Source organism: Melitaea cinxia, chromosome 14, assembly GCF_905220565.1.
Source record: "Melitaea cinxia chromosome 14, ilMelCinx1.1, whole genome shotgun sequence".
Taxonomy (NCBI): domain Eukaryota; kingdom Metazoa; phylum Arthropoda; class Insecta; order Lepidoptera; family Nymphalidae; genus Melitaea; species Melitaea cinxia.
In genome coordinates this window covers 12,833,304-12,852,993 of record NC_059407.1, presented here as the reverse complement: position 1 = coordinate 12,852,993, position 19,690 = coordinate 12,833,304, and the positions used below count along the sequence as shown (strand labels likewise).

At 32.8% G+C, this 19,690-nt stretch overlaps 3 protein-coding genes across 3 annotated transcripts; 2 read left to right on the top strand and 1 right to left on the bottom strand.

Moving 5' to 3' along the window:
* Nucleotides 1–201: 201 nt before the first annotated feature.
* On the bottom strand, nucleotides 202–5,120 carry LOC123659977 (60S ribosomal protein L18). Its single transcript, XM_045595130.1, has 4 exons — nucleotides 5,018–5,120; nucleotides 4,801–4,887; nucleotides 4,441–4,702; nucleotides 202–428 (listed from the first exon to the last, which is right to left on the bottom strand). The coding sequence occupies exons 1-4, from the start codon at nucleotides 5,018–5,020 to the stop codon at nucleotides 229–231; spliced, it is 552 nt and encodes a 183-aa protein (XP_045451086.1). The 5' UTR covers nucleotides 5,021–5,120; the 3' UTR covers nucleotides 202–228.
* A 156-nt stretch (nucleotides 5,121–5,276) lies between these two features.
* LOC123659972 (kelch-like protein 10) lies at nucleotides 5,277–11,149 on the top strand. Its single transcript, XM_045595124.1, has 7 exons — nucleotides 5,277–6,119; nucleotides 6,220–6,401; nucleotides 6,694–6,905; nucleotides 7,920–8,068; nucleotides 8,807–8,993; nucleotides 9,742–9,864; nucleotides 10,957–11,149. Exons 1-7 carry the CDS (start codon nucleotides 5,277–5,279, stop codon nucleotides 11,145–11,147), a joined length of 1,887 nt encoding a protein of 628 aa, XP_045451080.1. The 3' UTR covers nucleotides 11,148–11,149.
* A 1,125-nt stretch (nucleotides 11,150–12,274) lies between these two features.
* LOC123659976 (15-hydroxyprostaglandin dehydrogenase [NAD(+)]-like) lies at nucleotides 12,275–19,010 on the top strand. The gene is made up of 6 exons (XM_045595128.1): nucleotides 12,275–12,367; nucleotides 16,636–16,759; nucleotides 16,901–17,007; nucleotides 17,546–17,719; nucleotides 18,207–18,361; nucleotides 18,669–19,010. Exons 1-6 carry the CDS (start codon nucleotides 12,275–12,277, stop codon nucleotides 18,772–18,774), a joined length of 759 nt encoding a protein of 252 aa, XP_045451084.1. The 3' UTR covers nucleotides 18,775–19,010.
* The last annotated feature ends 680 nt before the right edge of the window (nucleotides 19,011–19,690 follow it).

Sequence of the window (19,690 nt, the reverse complement as noted above, 5' to 3'; positions counted from 1 at the left end):
AGCTTATTCCATGCAATTTCAATAAAAACAAATGGATCTTTTGTATAACAGAGAAGATGTAACCATGTCACAGAAGTCAAAACATCGTTGAATTTTAAATTTAATTTAAAATCTTTCAGTGTAAAAATCTAATAGTAATGATAAACTTGTACAAGACTGTAATAAAATTCTAAACTGGAATTGATAAATAAAAATGCAATATAGACAGTACTCCTTATATTTAAAAGATTACACATTTGAGCGACGGCTCGGTCTAGAGCGCTCATGACCCTTTGAACGGACATAAGGCTTGGTGTGTGAGCGCGGGGCTCCCGGAGCGGGGCCAAAGTGACGTACCGCTTCACGGGCGTTCCTGCGTCCCTGAACCAAAACTGTCTTGCGGCCGGTAGGGGCTCGGAGAGCTAGCTGGTCGAAGGTTAGGATTTCACCTAAGAATAAAAGTCACAATTAGCCTTCAAGATAAACATACTTTACAGAGTATAAATGATTAAATAACACACATACATTAATCGGGGTTGAAAACAGAATAGCTTAAAATAATAAGTCAAAGCTTTAAATGCATAGTGCGTTCAACAAAAGGAGATACACACACAGACGTAAACAATGCCCATCATTTACTCGTAGCGACGACGGAACAAACAAAATATAGTACATCTCTTTCTATCTTGTTTGTTTGCTATCTGCTGTAAGGCCCCGGCTAGGGACGAGCAAGCTCAAATGAGACTATAACTGGGTTTGAAAACATTCGGACGGCCATTTGATTTTACAGTTATTGTCTGTCTGTTTGTTCCAGCAAATCGCTGAAACAACTGGACAGATTTTGACGGACCTTTCACTGGCAGATAGCTGATATATGGGTGGATGGGTTGTCTGGAAGAAATGGCTAATTAGCCATAAGTCCGCCCATTGTACTTCACTGTCTGTAACTATCTTTATGCTTTGTTTGTAATATATTTGTGGTGTACAATAAAGTATAAAATAATAATAATAATAATATATTAAGGTTACTTGATGATGATTAACGGGCCTTTCTCCGCAATTCGACGTCTTCGTGCGCCTATTTTGCGTAAACTTAGGCCACTATTATTTTAGAAATTTATTTATTTTGTAACTACGAACTGAACAATAATTTTTTGTTAAATTCCACACGGTCACTTCATAGTCAGTCGTCAGTCAGCTAGTATAATAATATAAGACTAGCTTTTGCCCGCGGCTTCGCTCGCGCAGGAAATCTACCTAAGAAAGTACCTAAGGGTTAAGACTATTTATTTTTTCCGTCTATGCTGAAAGTACTTCTTTATGGAGTACACCTACATAGATTCAAATTGAATAGTCACCCCATAGTGGTGAAACGGAAGTTCAGAGTTTGTATTGGGTAACAATTTAATTAATTTTATGTCATGTCCGCCGTCTTCGACTTCGAAATAACTGCCATTTTCGCAATCAACGTCACAAAAAAATAAATAACGACACCCATGTCGATTATTAGCTTTATTTACCCCATTTCACCCCTTGTTTTTCGGAAAATCACGTAAGATTTATTTGCTTATTTATTTTTGGGAGTACTCCTAAGAAGTTTGGATTCGAAATGTCTATTTAATATTGTTTCGTCATAAAAATTTTAAACCACATTTTACCCCTTTAGGGGTTGAACTTCGAAATATTATTCCTTATTCCTTGTATACATCATAAAGGGAAACACTGTGCAAAATTTCAGCTTTGTAGGTCCAAGGATTTGGGCTGGGCGTTGATGAGCGAGTCAGGACTTGTCTTTTTATATATAAAGATTTAATACTTTTTAAATAGCAATTATCAAATTATCAATTTCGTTTACATTTTAAAAATTTGTGTAGATAAAACAGGTTACAAAACCCAACATATAAGCACATGACTTGACTTTTGGCTTGTTTAGGTCTGGTATCTCCTTCCGTTGAATGCACTATAGATGGATTTTTTTAACTTTAATTACTTTATCGTAAAGCTCAGAATATGTATGAATGCATTCAACTCAATTGATAGATTTCTTACACATTCAGACCATGGAACAGCTGTAATTTTATTACTGTTAAAACTTTTGTTTTTAAAATATTTTTACACTTCCTAATTACTGCTACTATATCATGTCCTAAGCACTAGGGTTGTCTGGAAAAAATCATCTCTTCTTAAGATATGCCTAAGATAATATTACCTTTTTAAATTTGTCTTTTATTTCATATATGCTTCTATTTAGGTGCACAATATATAAAAAATAATTTAGATTTAGCTGTTTGAGAGGTTGTGTAACAATATCTCAAAATAGTTTGATATTAACTTTTGAGTGAAGATAAAAATACAGGTTTATAACAAAAATTCTGTTACTATTAATTAGAGGTGTTCGTAACGGCTATATTTTAATAATACATTATAACGACACGCTACTTTTAAAACACCTATCATTTTTTATGTTATAATATATATTAGTGATATTATAATGATGCGTTTTGATGCTCGCTGTTAAACTTTACATATTATAAATTATTTTATACTAGCATCCTGCTCTCACTTAGCTTCGGATAACTCGTTTTGTCAATAAAATTTTTATAATTTTGATAATATTCCTTTCTTCCTTTTTTCTTATTATGTAATTGATGTCACAATATATCGACTATATTGATTGTTTTTTTTTTCTAATTCGACATAGTAGTTTTAAATTAAAGTATCTTTTTACAATATTTACATTCTGCTTTCTTTGCAATTTCATCCATCACAGTAAAATAATTCCACATTTTTCCGTTTCGTAGTATTTTAATTAATTATACTAAAATACTATGACTAAACTTTGTGTAGTTACGGCATTTAAGAATATAGCCTCCCGTCTTCCCGTGGGTGTCGCAAGAGAGGACCAAGGGATAACACAGTTCCACTACCACCTTGGAACTTAAAAAGCCGACCAATGGCGGGATAACCATCCAACTGCTGGCTTTGAAATACACACGCCGAAGACGGGCAGTAACGTCTTCGGTGCGACAAAGCCAGCCCTGCGGTCACCAACCCGCCTGCCCAGTGTGGTGACTATGGGCAAAACACATGAGTTCACGCCATTTTTGGCATGAACTTGTGAAGGCCTATGTCCAGTAGTGGACTGCGAAAGGCTGATGTGACTGACTACAGTCACTAAACAACTAAATTATATTTACAGTTTCTCAAAATGCAACACCGCAATCGTAAGAAATACTTAAATCAGAAAAATAACGAACATCATATGAGAACAAACACATCGTCAATACTGATTATTTAAGAAAAGGAAATGAATAATCTTAATGTGTTAATATGAACAAAAATATTCTTAAATATTAGTTTTCAAGAAAATATTAGTACTGGACATTGAAAGAAAAATAGTTCTTACCCAGTTATAATAGAATACATTTGACATGGGGCTAATATATTAAATGGCAAGGTGAGATGATCTGGACATTGAGAGGAATTTTGTTCTTATTCTGTTATAATAGAGTACAATTTGGCTCTGTGTACAGTTGTAAAATAATAAAAATATTCTTTCAAAATAAATAACACTTGCCAGGTAAAATAAATAATAGGCTGTGCTGTATGATAATTTATAAATATTAGGATATTTTATCTATCTAATATAACAAACACCTCTACTATTAAATAAATTCTTATTTCTTGAGATGTTGAGGATTAATAGTAACAGAAATTTTGCTTGTATTACATTCATATATTTTCTTAAATATATTGCTGTATGGTTGGTAAAATTTATTTATTTTTCAAACAATTTGTAATCAATTCCGTAGCTATTTTGTATCCTTAAAGAAAATGATTAAATTTATTATGAGCTATAAGCAAACAATAGCAAAGCAAGTCGTGTATAGTTTTGAATAAAATATAATTGCCAAGCTTATAAGTAATGGTAACAAAATAATTTAGATTTATAAGCTTGTAAATTTTCAGAATCAATATGAACACTTAATTTTACAGTACTTAAAAAATAAGGTTTACATCACATGTCATGACAAAAATGTTTGAACTTTCCTTTCATTCACCAAATTATAAAGTTATGGCTACAAGACAAAGGAAGCACATACATTGCATTGGTATTAAGTTGCAACGGTCTATCAATTTCTACTAATTAAGACACCAATAACTACAGAAATATAAAATTTTATTTCTTTGAAGAAAAATGTGAATAAACATGAATATCTGTGCAATAAAACTTGTCAGTTAAATGCTCCGTGTAACCTTCCTTTTTCTATATCTTGTTCAGTAATATTTTTTTATAAGTGATCAATAGGTACCAGTATTAACAATTTACAATTATGAACCTAACATACTGAAATGATCTCTATTAAGTTCGGACGGAGGTTACGAATAATAATAACTCAGGAAACATGCTGCATAACCTAACTTTGAAAACTAAAATTATCTATTGTTTAGTTTACTAACCTCCGGCAGCCAAGATACGGGCGCGTGCCTTTTCAGTAACATGAAGTGCTGCGACCGTCATTTTAGGGACCTTGTATAACCTCACGTCGTTGGTGATGGTACCAACTACGACAGCGATTAGACCCTCACGAGTTGGCTTCTTCATGTGACGAGCCAGACGAGACAGAGAAATTGGTGCTCTGTTGATGCGGCTCATGAAGAGACGGCGCAGGATAATCGTGTTGAACTTGGCATTTGTACGTCTTGCCAAGTACCTGTATAACTGTCAACAATTGTTTAGGTTAGAACTACATTACATGAATGTGAATGATAGCGATAGTATTTACTATAAATAGTTAAAGGACGTTCTTCAATACTCACTTTGACCAACAATCTCAGGTACACATCCTTAGATTTCACTTCAGTACGCCTAACTTTCCTGTCGTGTTTATGGTTGATGTCGACACCCTGAAATAAATATCGCAACACATTTTGACTTCACCGTTTTAACTTAAAAGCACTTTAAACTATCACACTTAATTGATATCACGTAGATTTTTACGGATATTTTTTAAAATTTTCTTGAAGCAAAACTCACCATATTGACAACCGGAAGAAAAAGAGAGTCAATAGACAATAACAACAACTGACAGAAACTATTAAGTTACCAGTATATTTGTGTCAAGATAATTACTCCAGAGACAAGGAAAAAATTCACGTACTGGTTTATAAATCTTTAATCTTGTTTGATTTTAAAATATATTTCACATGATTCAAAACATTAAAACAATTGAAGTCTGTCTAAAATCTGTCATTGTGACAGATCACTAGTTTCGACCGCCGTTTTTTCAAAAGGGATGGAAATTAATTCGAAACATCGAAAACTATCAAAAAGCAAAAATTCTGTGCGTACAGCTACTTCTATTAAGCCTCGTTTAGCAAAAAAGAAAATAGTGACTAGAAAAAGGAAATGTGTATGTCTTCCAGAAAATTATTCTATAGTCGAATTTCCGGCAATATGGAATGAGTTAAGACAGAACGGCCAACTATGCGATGGAACAATCGTATGTAAAGATAAAAAATCTATTCAAGTTCATCGAGCTATACTTTCAGCAGTCAGTCCCTATTTTAAAGCAATTTTTGTTAATTCATTAAAGAAAGGAAAGCCGGAAGAAACGGAAATAGCCGTCGACGTTCCTTCATATTATATGAACCTAATACTGGACTACGCATACACAGGGACATGTATAGTCACGACCGATAATGTAGAACATTTGTTACCATATGCCGATCAATTTGACGTAGTTGGAGTTATACAATTATGTTGCCAATTCCTTTTACAAGAATTACGACCCCACAACTGTCTTGGTATTTTTAAATTTGCGAGATGTTATTTTTGTAGCGAATTAGAAAGTAAAGGGAAATTGTTTATAAGACAAAATTTTGCCAGAATACTTAAAGAATGTAGTGAATTTAAATTACTGTCTCACGAAGAACTCGAAGATATATTACGTGATGATGAACTCAATGTTCGGAATGAGGAAATAGTGTTTCAAGCAGTGAAAATGTGGGTAGAACATGATTTAGAAAACAGAAGAAAATATATTCCGTCTTTATTGTCTTGTGTACGCTATGGCCATATCAACTACAAATATTTTAAGTCGAAAATTTTACAGTGGCAACCAGTCGTTGAGGATGAAGTAAGAGAATTATATTTTAAGAATAACAATAAATATATTTTACAATAATAATAATAAATAGTGAAAATAATAACTGACAAAGTATTTTTTTCCTTTATAGAAATGTCAAGAAGTGTTGTATCCAGCTGTAGTATTTCTAACTGTCTTGGACTCGCGTCCTGACACGGAAGCTGACCTTAACGATCCTTTGGCCAGACCCCGAATTCCGTTCGAAATATTATTTGCAGTAGGAGGTTGGAGCGCTGGTAGTCCAACGAGCTTTGTTGAAACATATGATACCCGGTAATTACTCTTAAAATAAATTTAAATGTTGCAACATCGCGTTAAAAATCGTTAAATTACAAAAAAAGGTTCTTTTAATGTACCGTCTAAAAGTCCGTATATTAAAATTTAGATAAGAAAGAACCTAAAAAAACGTTTAAACCGAATAATAATTAGTACCTTAAAAAAACTAGTTCCAAAAAGGTCTCTCTCCCGGCTTGTGCAGTAAATGTTATCATACAGCAACATCGCTGTTCTTCGTGAAGCCTAGATGGTTTTTTTGAAACCATTACTTAAAATACTGTTTTTTTAGAGCGGACCGCTGGTTCCTTTCGATTCATATGGATTTGTCGCCTCGTGCCTATCACGGTTTATGTGCCTTGAATAACTTGATCTATATGATTGGCGGTTTTGACGGCAGTGATCATTTCAATACCGTTCGATGTTACGACCCCGTAGCGAACACTTGGCACGAAAGGGCTTGTATGTATCAAGCGAGATGTTACGTCAGTGTTGTCGTTCATGGTTAGTCCTTAGGTTTGCCAAATAATATTTATTTTATAGGGAGATCAAACCATCAATATTATTTTAAGACAATAAAATAAAATACTTTATTTTTAAACGTAGAATAATAATTTGACTATGTATAAAATAAAGGAGAGGGTAGCAAATTTTTAATTTTAACCGGTTCTAGCGTTAACGATGCTCGGTTGTGTTAGATTATTTTAATAATCTAATATATAAAATTCTCGTGTCGCGGTGTTTGTAGTTAAACTCCTCCGAAACGGCTACACCGATTCTCATGAAATTTTGTGTGCATATTGGGTAGGTCTGAGAATCGAACAACATCTATTTTTCATCCCCCTAAATGTTTAGGGTAGTCCACCCCTAATTTTTTTTTAATTTTTCAATAAATTATTTATTTTTTATTTTTTTATGATACAACATTAAAAAATACATACAACTCTAAATTTTTAACCCCCCACGATCAACCCCTATATTTTATTTGTTGATTATAAAATTTATTTTTTTGCCAAGATCTTTATTTTTATTTTGTCATGACTTAAAATAAAAAAAATTATATTACTCTTAATTTTCCAGCTCTCTACGATCAACCCCTATTTTTCCATCGCAATTTTCAATTTTTATTATTTTTAATAATTTCCTTTAATTATGATTTTTTTCTCAATTCAATTTGATCTCCTGCCTTCGCCGGTCGATAACTGATCAACTATCAATCGATCAGTTATTCCCGCTAGATGTCTACCGTTGTCACCTCTCATCCAGCAAACATCAGGGAGTAGGGATGAGAATGATACTTTCATTGTCTACAACGATTTCGATTATAAGTAAATCCCCGCACACTTATAGTAGATAGTTTATTGGCAACGTTTGCCGGGTCAGCTAGTTTTAATTAAACTACATACTACTATACTATATTTTCGTACTACCTATGTAGTTTTCTAGAACTCTAACACAGTCATATTTATCCTTTATATGTCTAATAAATGCACCGCTAAGTAAACCAGTCTATCTCAGATGGCTTAATATACGCATTGGGTGGTTACAATGGTCGTACGCGTATGTCTTCGGTCGAACGCTACTATCCACAAAAGAATCAGTGGGAGATGACCACGCCGATGAACAAACAACGTTCCGATGCTAGCGCCGCTTCACTTGGAGGAAAGGCTAGTCTAATAAACTACAATAAAATAAGCAATTCAACGCTTAAGACTAAATTTACTACAGCATCAAGAATCCACTGAAATTAAAATAAAAAAGACAGTCTTTATATGTAACTTATGTATACCGATATAAGCTTATCTTATCTTATAACACACACACACACACATACACAAACGCGCGCGCGCGCGCGCGCCCACACATGCAAGCACGCACGCACGCACGCACGCACGCACACACGCACGTATGCACGCACGCACGCACACACGCACGGTCGTCTGTTCCTAAAATAAGCAACTTAATGCTAGTGTTATAGGTAACAGCTGACTGTTAGAGCTATATATACATTTATTCATACTTACACCCAGCCTCACAACCAGACTTACAAATATTACACCGAGACTCAGGCGGGAATCGAACCCGCAACCCTCGGAGCAGAAAGCAATCTTTTATCATAGCTATAAATGTAGGTATTAAAATTCATAGTTTATTAAAAAATAATAATAACAAATATTAAATATAAAAATACCGCGTAAATAGTGTTAAACGCATGTTCTTTAAGAACATTTAGCACTGGTGAAAATGTATTGTTATAATTGAAAAATCATGTATTTTAAACTTAAAATATCAAGAGCTTTTTATAATTATTATATACCCACTAATTATGAACAATGTTCTTAAAAACATGGTTACTTGTAAGAAACATTAAATATCTCAAGAATTATAATAAACTGTTATTATAGATATACATAGTGGGAGGTTTTAACGGTCAAGAGGTGTTAAGTTCTGCTGAGGTATTCGATCCTGAAACGAAACAGTGGAGTTTCATTCGATCAATGTTAAGTCCACGCTCAGGAGTCAGTCTGATATCATACCGAGATTCTTTGTACGCTTTAGGAGGATTTAACGGATACAGCCGTCTTAATACTGGTAATTATTACTTTTTATCATTTTACTTGCTCATAATTCGTTTAATAACATTTTAATGAAACTAAAAGACTAACAGAGGAGTTTCTAATTTAACATAACGATCTTTTTAAAAATTATTGTACACAAATAAATAAAATTGGAGTGTCCATTTGTAATATTACATTAACAGCTTTTTGTTAAATACATATGGATGTACGGTACATATACCAAAATATCATTTTTTACAATTTTTGTCTGTCTGCCTGTTTGTTCTGACTAATCTCTGAAAACGCTGGACCGATTCTGACGGGACTTTCACTGGACGGGACTTTCACTGGCAGATAGCTGATGTAATAAGGAGTAATTTAGGCTACTTTTATTTAAGAAATTTATTTATTTCATAACTTTAAAAAAATATTTAACAAAGGTTAACGTTCCACGCGGATGAAGTCGCGGGCACAACCAGTATAATTATATAATTGAAATATGATGATTTATAAATACTTAAAAAAAACATTTATGATAAGTAGATAAAACTATTCCTATCTACTTGGTTTTTTGCAACATGTAGGTACTTTATTTTCAATAAAATAAACATACAAAATATTTCTTTTTCATAATAAATTTTATAAATGTCTTAATAGGTAATACAACTCAAAGTTAATAAACTTAATAAAGCAATATTAGTAAAGTTTCAAAATAACTCGATAACTTAATAAATCAGAAACGAAGTACGACAGTCCCCTTGTGTAGAACTATTTTTACATAGGGGAGCGGTTTAGTCCTCACCGCGGCGGCGAGTGGCAGGAAGTGACCGAAATGTTCAGCGCCAGGAGTAACTTCGCTACAGTGTTGCTGGACGACATGATCTTTGTTATAGGCGGGTTTAACGGTATTAAATTTTACACATTATCTAAACAAATAAATTAAATTGGAGTCTCTGTTTGTAATATTAAATAACCGCTTTTTACTAAATGCATACGGATGTATACACGGTACATATATCAAAATAACATTTTTACAATTTTTGTCTGTCTGTCTGTCTGTTTGTTACGGCTAATCTCTGAAACGGCTGGGCCCATTTTGACGGGACTTTTACTGGCAGATAGCTGATGTAATAAGGAGTAACTTGGGCTACTTTCATTTTAGAATATTTTTTTTTGTAACTGCGAACTGAACTTTTGAAGTCGCAGGCACAGCTAGTCAGTACAATATATCTTAATTAATTTTTGTTTTTGTACAGTATTAGTATATCGAATGTTTCAAGTTAATTGGAAGTCATCATCATCATCAACACTTCAGCCTATCGCAGTCCAGTGCTAGACATAGAACTCCAAATTAATTGAAAGTCAATTAAGGAATTTCCTCATAGTCTTGTAGTCAGCAAACATGATTTGCATATATCGATAATTTGGTTTTTTTTATATATTTTATGTCCATATATCCAATATGTTGAATATTTGATATAACGATCACGACAATGTACTGCAAAATTTACAATCACATGAGATAGGCTATCTAAATGGTAGTGACACTATAGTATACATTATTATTAGTACCCCATAATATTGTTCATAGTAATCTTTCAAAGTATTTCTACGATAGATTACAAGAATATAACAACAGTGTGATATATTAGTTATAAAGAAAACTTAAATTTTGATTTGAACGATATATTGGAACACAATGCAACGCATTTTGTTATCACTAAATATTTATTAGAATAAATTAATTGTCCCAGCGAACGTACCAGCATATTTATTTTTCATGAATACGTCTTTTTCCAATTTTCTTTAATACAAACCTTGTTCTGACAACAATAAACACAAAAGAGGATTTTTCAATTTGGTGCTGTGCTAACTTCCAAATGAAATTCGGAAATTATAGTCATATATTTATACTTCAGCGATTAACTTTTATTTATAGAGAGCGATTACTAAACATATGTTTGTAAACGCTGAATAGAACTCGTCGAAATTCCTAGGTTCCACAACGATACCGCACGTGGAGTGCTACGACGGCGACACACTGGAGTGGTACGACGCAGCTCCAATGAACCTCACTCGCTCCGCTCTCAGTGCTTGCGTCCTCGCCGGTCTGCCAAACGCTCGTTCATTCTCATATCTTGCCAAAGCTGTGCCAGCGGCTGGCGCTGATCAAGCCTTTCATTCATAAGCATTCGAAATTTAAAATTAAATTAAGAAGTTAACAAAAATTGATAAAATTTAAATATCTTGGTAATGGTGTGCCATCAATTGGTGCAGATCAAGCCATCATTCATAATATTCGAAATTTGAAATTAAATTAAAAAAAATAATTTCAAAAAATGAATACATAATGTTTCGTTTTAGTCCCATTAAAATCTCAATACTCATAGTCATCCTTGTTAAGGCTGCTCTATAAGTCATTTGTACAGATTTTAATAATTATCTTTCCTTATTTTCTATGTAATTTACATTGTGATTAATGAAAATCTCCATTACTGTGATGTAATACTTTAAATATATTAATATTGTACATAGTATTAATTGTCTATAATATTAATGTGTGTAACTTAAATCATGGTTACTTTATTGAATTTATTGAAATCACATTTTAATTGTATTATTATTATTAGAAATCATGGAAAAAAATATAGTATGTTTGCCTTTTATATTACAAAACATTTTTGAGAAAGGCGTTTTAAATTTTTTTTTGTATTGAAGTTGTTTGCGATAAATTTTATTTTGGTATTTTATTGTACAATTCGCGTCCGTTGCAATCGAAAAGGCTGCATTTTAGATAGTAATGTATAAACACGATGCAGCGGTATGCGAAAAACCGAGTAATCGTTTAATCTGTGATATTTTAACCATATAAAGGACCAAAAAAATGTAAAATTGTTTATTAGTGAAAAAATTTATTGTACCAAAATGAACTAATGAGAAATTTACAAATAAAGTAAAACATAAGAAATCAATTGTTTCATTAATTGCGTATCGTTGTCCAATTTGCACGGCACCATGGTTTAAATGCATTCATACTATAAAACACATGAGTGTCGTACTACGGGTCCTATTTATAGCGAGATACAAAGTGTCCTATGAACCGTCCACACGAGTCTGAATCGACGTAGAATAGCGAGAGTGGCGTGCAATCGTGCGTATATTTACTACAGGAGGGGAATTGGGGAGGAACCGGGAGTACGCCCCCCTAGCCTCCCCTTTCAACCCGAGATTCCGTCGCGATCGAAGCACACCCACATTGAGCGTAGTGATTGCCGCATTCGGGCGCAGTTCTCTCAAAATAGAAAAAATTTCGAAATGGAGTTAAAAGGCAAAGTTGCATTAATAACCGGCGCGGCTGCTGGTATCGGACTCGCCTACAGTGAGGAATTACTAAAACAAGGAGCTAAGGTAAGCCAGCGATTAAGTAAACGTAGGACGTTCACGTTACATTAGTAGTCTTAAGTTCAAGGCAAAGGGTTAAACTGGGTTGGAATGAAGCCAAACTGAGTGCTTGAACCGTAAGTAATTTCCTTGTGCATAAAATGACTAATCACATAAAATAAGTAAGAAAAGATGTCCAGTGTCTTCACTGGCAGCTATTATTTGTATTGATTTTTGCCGCGCCTCGGTCGTTGATTCTTTTCGTTTATGTTTTATTTTTATAAAATGTCTATATATTGGATTTTTTATACTTGACAAGTTAGTATTAATATACGTACCTTAAATATTCGAATTATTTGTACGTTTTAATGACTCATAGCTCGTGTACCTATTTCATATTTTTAAGCGAACAATTTTATTCTAATTATTTTTCAAACATTAGCATTTTGTGTAGGTAATTCTAACAATAGAACTTAATGATATATAAAACTATTATTATTTGAAAGTACTATATTCAATGATTAGTAGATAATATAAGATTGTACCTAAGTAGATATCACCTATCTAATAACTAATATTTATCTACATAAAACTTATAATTAGGACCTGTTTCACCATTACATATTCGACGGATATTATTTATTTCACGGATGACAGTATCCGACAGTAAAAAGTTTTTGATTCATTATTTTTATAGCATCGAATTCTACTAAATTTATGAGATATTCCTATCGCATAAATAAATCTTAAAGTTGCAGTTTATTAATTGAGGAGAAACAGGTCATACATACCGGAATAATACATCGAAAACTTTTATCTGTTGGATATCATAATCCGTCGAATAACAGTACCTGTTCACAACCGGTGAAACAGGACTTATTGTCTAAAATCTACATGTGACTTCATCCGCGTGTTTTTCCAATTAGTCAAATTTTGACTTTGGTTGATAATTTCATTGCCTTTATTTAATTTTTGTCACCGAATAAAGATCGAATAAAGATCGAGAGAAAGATAAGGATCTTTACTACAAAATTAAAGTAGCTTAAATATATATACTCCTAATTACACCCCAACGTAAATCGTAATCGTTCAAGCTGTTTCAAAGATTGTTTGTCATATGCACTTGGTAAAAAAAGTATTTTACCATATACAAATTGACAATTTGATTCTTTGCATTTATTTATCTATGGGGGCGTTCATAAAATACGTGAGATGTTTTTAGGGGGAGAGGGGGTCAAATCAAATCTCATCTAATCTTATGTTGGAGAGGGAGGGGGTCTCGGCAAATATCACGCAATTTCTTTTCTGATTGAAACAAAAAAAAAATTATACTATTTTAGTCCGTTTAATCCAGATTGTACATGCTTAAGATTTAATCTTATGCGTAATCGTAATACGATTAAGATCATTCATTAATTCGTTTGAAAGAAAATAATTTCATTCATACTTCGACGTTATACATCTACTGACTGTCAAACCACCATAATTCTTTTATACCAAGTAATAATAAGTAATTTATGGATTATCCTTATACAAATAAATAAAATTGGAGTGTCTGTTTGTAATATTAAAATAACCACTTTTTCCAAAATCAGATGTATGTAATACACGGTATATATACTATTAAAATAACATTTTTAAAAAATTTTGTCTGCAACAGACAGTTTGTTCCGACTAATCTCTGAAGCGGCTGGACAAATTTTGACGGGACTCTCACTGACAGATAGCTTATGGAATAAGGAGTAATTTAGGCTATTTCTATTTTAGATTTTTTATTTTATTTTATTTTATAGCTCTGCGAACTAAACAATAATTATTTTGTTAAATTCCACGCGGAAGAAGTCGCGTATATGTCGTTCTTCTATGAAAAAGACAGTTTAGGAATTAATCCGCCACGCTGCTCTATTTTTTTTTTATGTCACTAGGTCGGCAAACAAGCGTACGGCTCACCTGATGGTAAGCGATTACCGTAGCCTATAAACACCCGCAACACCAGAAGCATCACAAGCGCGTTGCCGACCCAATCCCCAATCCCCCAGGAGCTCTGGTCACCTTACTCACCAACAGGAACACAAAACTGCTTGAAAACAGTATTATTTTGCTGTGATCTTCTGTAAGGTCGAGGTACTACCCCAGTCGGGCTGCTCCATATTTTGAGCAGGAAATTCCTGCTGTGCCCTACCGCAGTTGAAAATATACTGCGGTTTGGTTAGATTCTCGTTTTACAATTTATTCATTAATTAGTACATTTCCTCTTTATACATTTAGCGATGCATTTTAGCGATGTTTGTCAAGATTTGAGCAATGTAATCTTATGCCATTAAACTGTTTTATCACAAACATACAAACAAAAACTTTCCTTAAAACTCTTTCAAGCTAATTATTTCAAGGGAATTGGGATAATTTGGTGGTAATTTTGTTATTTCCTAATTCATGTCAATTTTTTTTTTAAATAATATCATTAAGTCAAAATAATACAATAGTTACTACTTACTATTATATACTTAGACATATTTTCGATATAATATATTCGACTTACCCGCTTCGGGTATTTTTTAACCCACTTCAAAAAAGAGGAGGTTGCTCAATTCGACCGTATATATATATTTATGTATGTTCGGGGATAGCTTCGTCGTTTATGAACCGATTTTGTTGGAGAGGAGATATCCCAAGGTTGGTACCATGATAAAAAACCATACCATAATATGGAATCCCAGAGTAATCGAGGGAAACCCTTGAAAATCGTAGTGACGACTAGTGCGTTTTTTAATTTTTTCTACTAGTTGTACTTATTACTTGTTGATGTAATTAAAGTCGGTTTTTTTCGTTTGCGCGCAAACAATTATAGTACAATTTACTTAGTATGATTTTCGCTAACGTTAATCAAATATGTTCAATCCTTTTTTTAACGTGCGCACTAGTTAATTTAATAAAACAGATGAATTAAAACTAATATAAATGTGTACCACATTCTATTAATTCAATTGTCAATCTCTGATCCTACATACCTACAAATACTGCGGCCATTTAATAGGATTATATGATGTAGATGTATAGGAATAAGTATGTACCTATACAAAGTATGTACCTATACTTCGTATGTGCAAAGGTTTGCCCTGATTAAAAGTATCCCAATGAACAACTTTAAATTTATATCCAAGCGCTCTCCTTTTTATCAATAGATTACTTATGGATATCTACAACAATCTCTTGCAAATAATTTCTTATTCAAAAAGTAACAATCAATAATTATGCCTTATATTTGCAATAACACTCAAGACCAATGATATACCTACTTGACATGTTCTCCCGCTTCTATTCAATCGGTATAATAAATTCATCGACTTTTGCATATTTTATTACATATAACAGGTATAAAAAGGTAGACAAATGTACCTCAAATAGGCTCTCGTTTACTGAAATTGAATATGTTCATTATTATTCATGAACAATTTGTTTTACTCTATTGTCAATATGTGAATGTTTTTTCAACGTTTTTAATATTAAAGTAGAAACGGCAATTCAATTTAGTTGGTTGATTGATATTTATGAAACTGAACAAACTTGCATACCAATTGAAACTGCAAACATATTCTAGCGATAGTCATTTATAAATACTGTAGAGTTCTACTAAACTTTTATCTACTATTTTTTTTTGAACTAGCTTTTAGTAGATACGTTTTGGAATACCATAAAAGGGTCATCAGCATTTAAATAAACGTTATTTATTTATATTTGTCACGCTTATTACCTAAGGAACCCTTAATTAGGTATATTAGAAATACAAGTGAAATATTGTTGATTAAGTAAGTAAAAACGTTGTTTGAATCTATTTCAAACCGTAAAATTTTTAAGTTGTGATCTATACAAATAAATAAAATTGGGGTGTCTGTTTGTAATATTAAATTAACCGCTTTAAAATAAATAAATATGGATGTACACGGTAGATACCTATACCAAATAACATTTTTTACAATTGTTGTCCGACTTTCTGTCTGTTTGTTCCGGCTAATCTCTGAAACGGCTGGACCTATTTTGACGGAACTTTCGCTGGAAGATAGCTGATGTAATAAGGAGTATCTTAGGCTACTTTTATTTTAACATGTTTTTTTTGTAACTGCGAACTGAACTCTTTTATTTATTCCACGCGGATGAAGTCGCGGGCACAGCTAGTATTTTAATATAACGTGACTAAAAACTTGCCGCGAAACTCTGTTACTTTACTTTGCTTGTGTTTCTTGATATAGAACAGTAACTTAAACGAATCTATACTCACCTAATTTATTATTTTGCAGGTTTCACTGTGTGATATTGATTCCGAAATCGGAGAACAGGTGGCCGACGAGTTGGGCGCGAAGTATGGTCGGAAAAATGTTTTGTTTTGTCAATGTGACGTCACCGACTATCCGCAATATGAGGGTTAGATTATTTGCTATTTTTTTTTGCAATTATAAGGCCCTATACAATGCATATTTTAATGTCAAAATTTCATTATTATTCATATTCATTTATTTTTGAGCTTTAAATTCATTGAACTAATATTCTTATTTTATTTTACAGAAGCCTTTGAAATGACCATTAAAGTTTTCAATCGACTGGATATAGTGATAAACAATGCTGGAGTTATGAATGACAGATTTTGGGAATTAGAAGTCGATGTTAATTTGGTTGGTAGTTTCATTACCTTTATTTTTTTAATAAATAATTTAGCATATTTATTATTAAATCATCTGTTATTTAATAAAACTCGCTATTTAACGAGACTAACAATCCAAACTAGCCCTAAGAATTATGCCATGTGCTTTAAAAACTAATTTATTTCGATTTTTAGCTTTTTAAAAAGGATTATGAATTGACGTTAAAAATATATGTAAATTAAACGAGAGAACGAAAGTAACCGACATAGCTCACAGAATTAGCAAGTTTAAGTGGTAGTGGGCTGGTCACTTGTGTCTAAAGACCGATGGCCGTTGGAGCAGACGTGTCCTGGAGTGGAGACCGCGTCTTGGCCAACGCAGTGTGGGACGTCCTCCGGCCTGCTGAACACACGATCTCAGTTAGATTGCTGGTGTAGGCTGGATGAGGATTGCGGAAAACCGGGATGTGAGGGCGAACTTGGGGAGGCCTATGTCTAGCAGTGGACTGCAATAGGCTGAAGTGAGTGATATATAAATTACAAAATAACATTTAATTTTTATAATTTAGAATGGAGTCATCCGTGGAACTCTTCTTGCGTATCGGTTCATGGGTAAAGACCGCGGTGGTCAGGGAGGTACTATTGTCAACACTGCGTCGACTGCCTTCGTCAGGCCGCAAGTATCGACTCCTATTTACACCGCTACCAACTACGCCGTTGTCGGTTTGACAAGATCATATGGGGTGAGTTTGAACTTGTTTAGCATTTTGAACGAGTTACCCATTGGTAACTCGATAAGCCACTTATTGCATTGCTTCATATTTCATTATTATGCAGTAATTGTACTAGTTGAGTACAACGTTGTATGTAAAATATCATTCAACTGTTTATATTATTGTACTCTCAATTGTTTATTATTAATTGAGTAATTGTGGTACTAATGTATGTTTAATATTATAGTTTGGCCAAAAGCATTAATCCCAAGATGTTCAATTTCTTTTTTTTTTTTTTTGTTAAATATTCTATTTATTGAGAAAGGGTACATTACCTACATAACACGCATTAATTAAAGTGGAGCATCAATGGAAAATATTGCCAAAACAGGGATAGATAATACATTTCTTAACAAAGTTACGGGCAATAGTTATTTAGAGTATAATTCTTATAGTACTTGCATTTCCTTTACAATTCTTTATTCCCATTAATTATATAAGTAATCGTGTACAACAGGACCAATATCACGTCAACTTGACCGGTGTTCGAAGTATAGCATTATGCCCGGGTCTCACAGATACGGGCCTTGTAAAGGAGATCCGTAAGCAGCTGATGTCCTCTGAATACGAAGCCGCTTGGCAGAGAGATAATGCTAACTGCAAGGCACAGAGGTAAGACGATATAAAACATTTGAAAGATTATCTAGTGGATAATAATTGTGCTTGGATGACTAGTGTTGGTCAACTGTAATGAGTAAAACAGGTCTTTACTTTTGAATAATTTTATTATTATTTTTTTGCGTAATATTAATGAGAATTTAAGTATTTATCCATAATGTGCTTACTATTATTACTACGTTTATTTTTGATCCTACAATTTATTACAGAACATTTCAAAACATAGCGTAATAGCATATTTCCTTAAATTCGTGTTTTGTCATTTCACGTAAAGTTTTATCAAAAATACTCTCTCTTGCAGTCCAGAACATATTGGGAGAACTCTGATCGAAGTCTTGATGAAGGCACAAAGCGGCTCTGTTTGGATCGTTGAAAACGGACAACCGGCAAGAGAATGGCGTGGTTAAATATAAATACATTCAAATGAATGTTTTGTTTATTAGTGCCACATGCATTATTTGTTTTATACATAGCAGACAAGCTATTGCAGTTAAAGAAAATTTAGACAATAATTAAGACATTAGTCAAAATATTTTTTTGGGAATGTCTCATCAAAGTAGTGTTCATGGACATCTTAGTAATGTTACTTATTTACAATATTTATTTCATTTATAATAATTGTTTTAAATGTTTTACTCGTGCATACTTTTGTCTAATTTAGTATTCCTAGAATAATTCTTTTTGAAAATAAAATGGTGAACGAGCATCTTCGAAAAATTAAACTTTCGAAAATAATAAACACGGAATTATAAAATATAATTGGATAGAAATTGAAACTTAAATATTATTTCTATCGAAAAAGAAAATATTACATATCCGATCTCACTACTGTGCAAAAGTTTATAACCACCCCTAGCACTTTTACAAAATGAAATAATAAATTATGCACATATAGCTTATACATATGTACGTATACCAATATTGTTCTTTACGATGATAAATTGTAAGTATATTCATATAAGGCTCAAGATTGACAGTAAGTACTTTATGCTAATAAATATCCCTGTGGAAAAAAATCTCATAAACATGGACACACGCAAACCAAATTCTCATATAGGGTTATGAGAGTCTATGAGATCTGATAGATTCTTATAACTCGGTATGAGAATTTTTTCTGCATTTGTCCATGTTTTATGAGATTTTTTTCCATAGGGGTAGTATTAGATATCTTAGTAAATAAGGCCTATACTCAATATCGTTGAAGATTGTTTGTTTCAATCCTTAAAGAAAATAGAAAAGTTGATTTTCAGAGATGAAGTAAAAACTGCAATTATAAACCTACAAAAAGGAAAAGGTAACGAAAGTAGTCATTACTTTGACCTG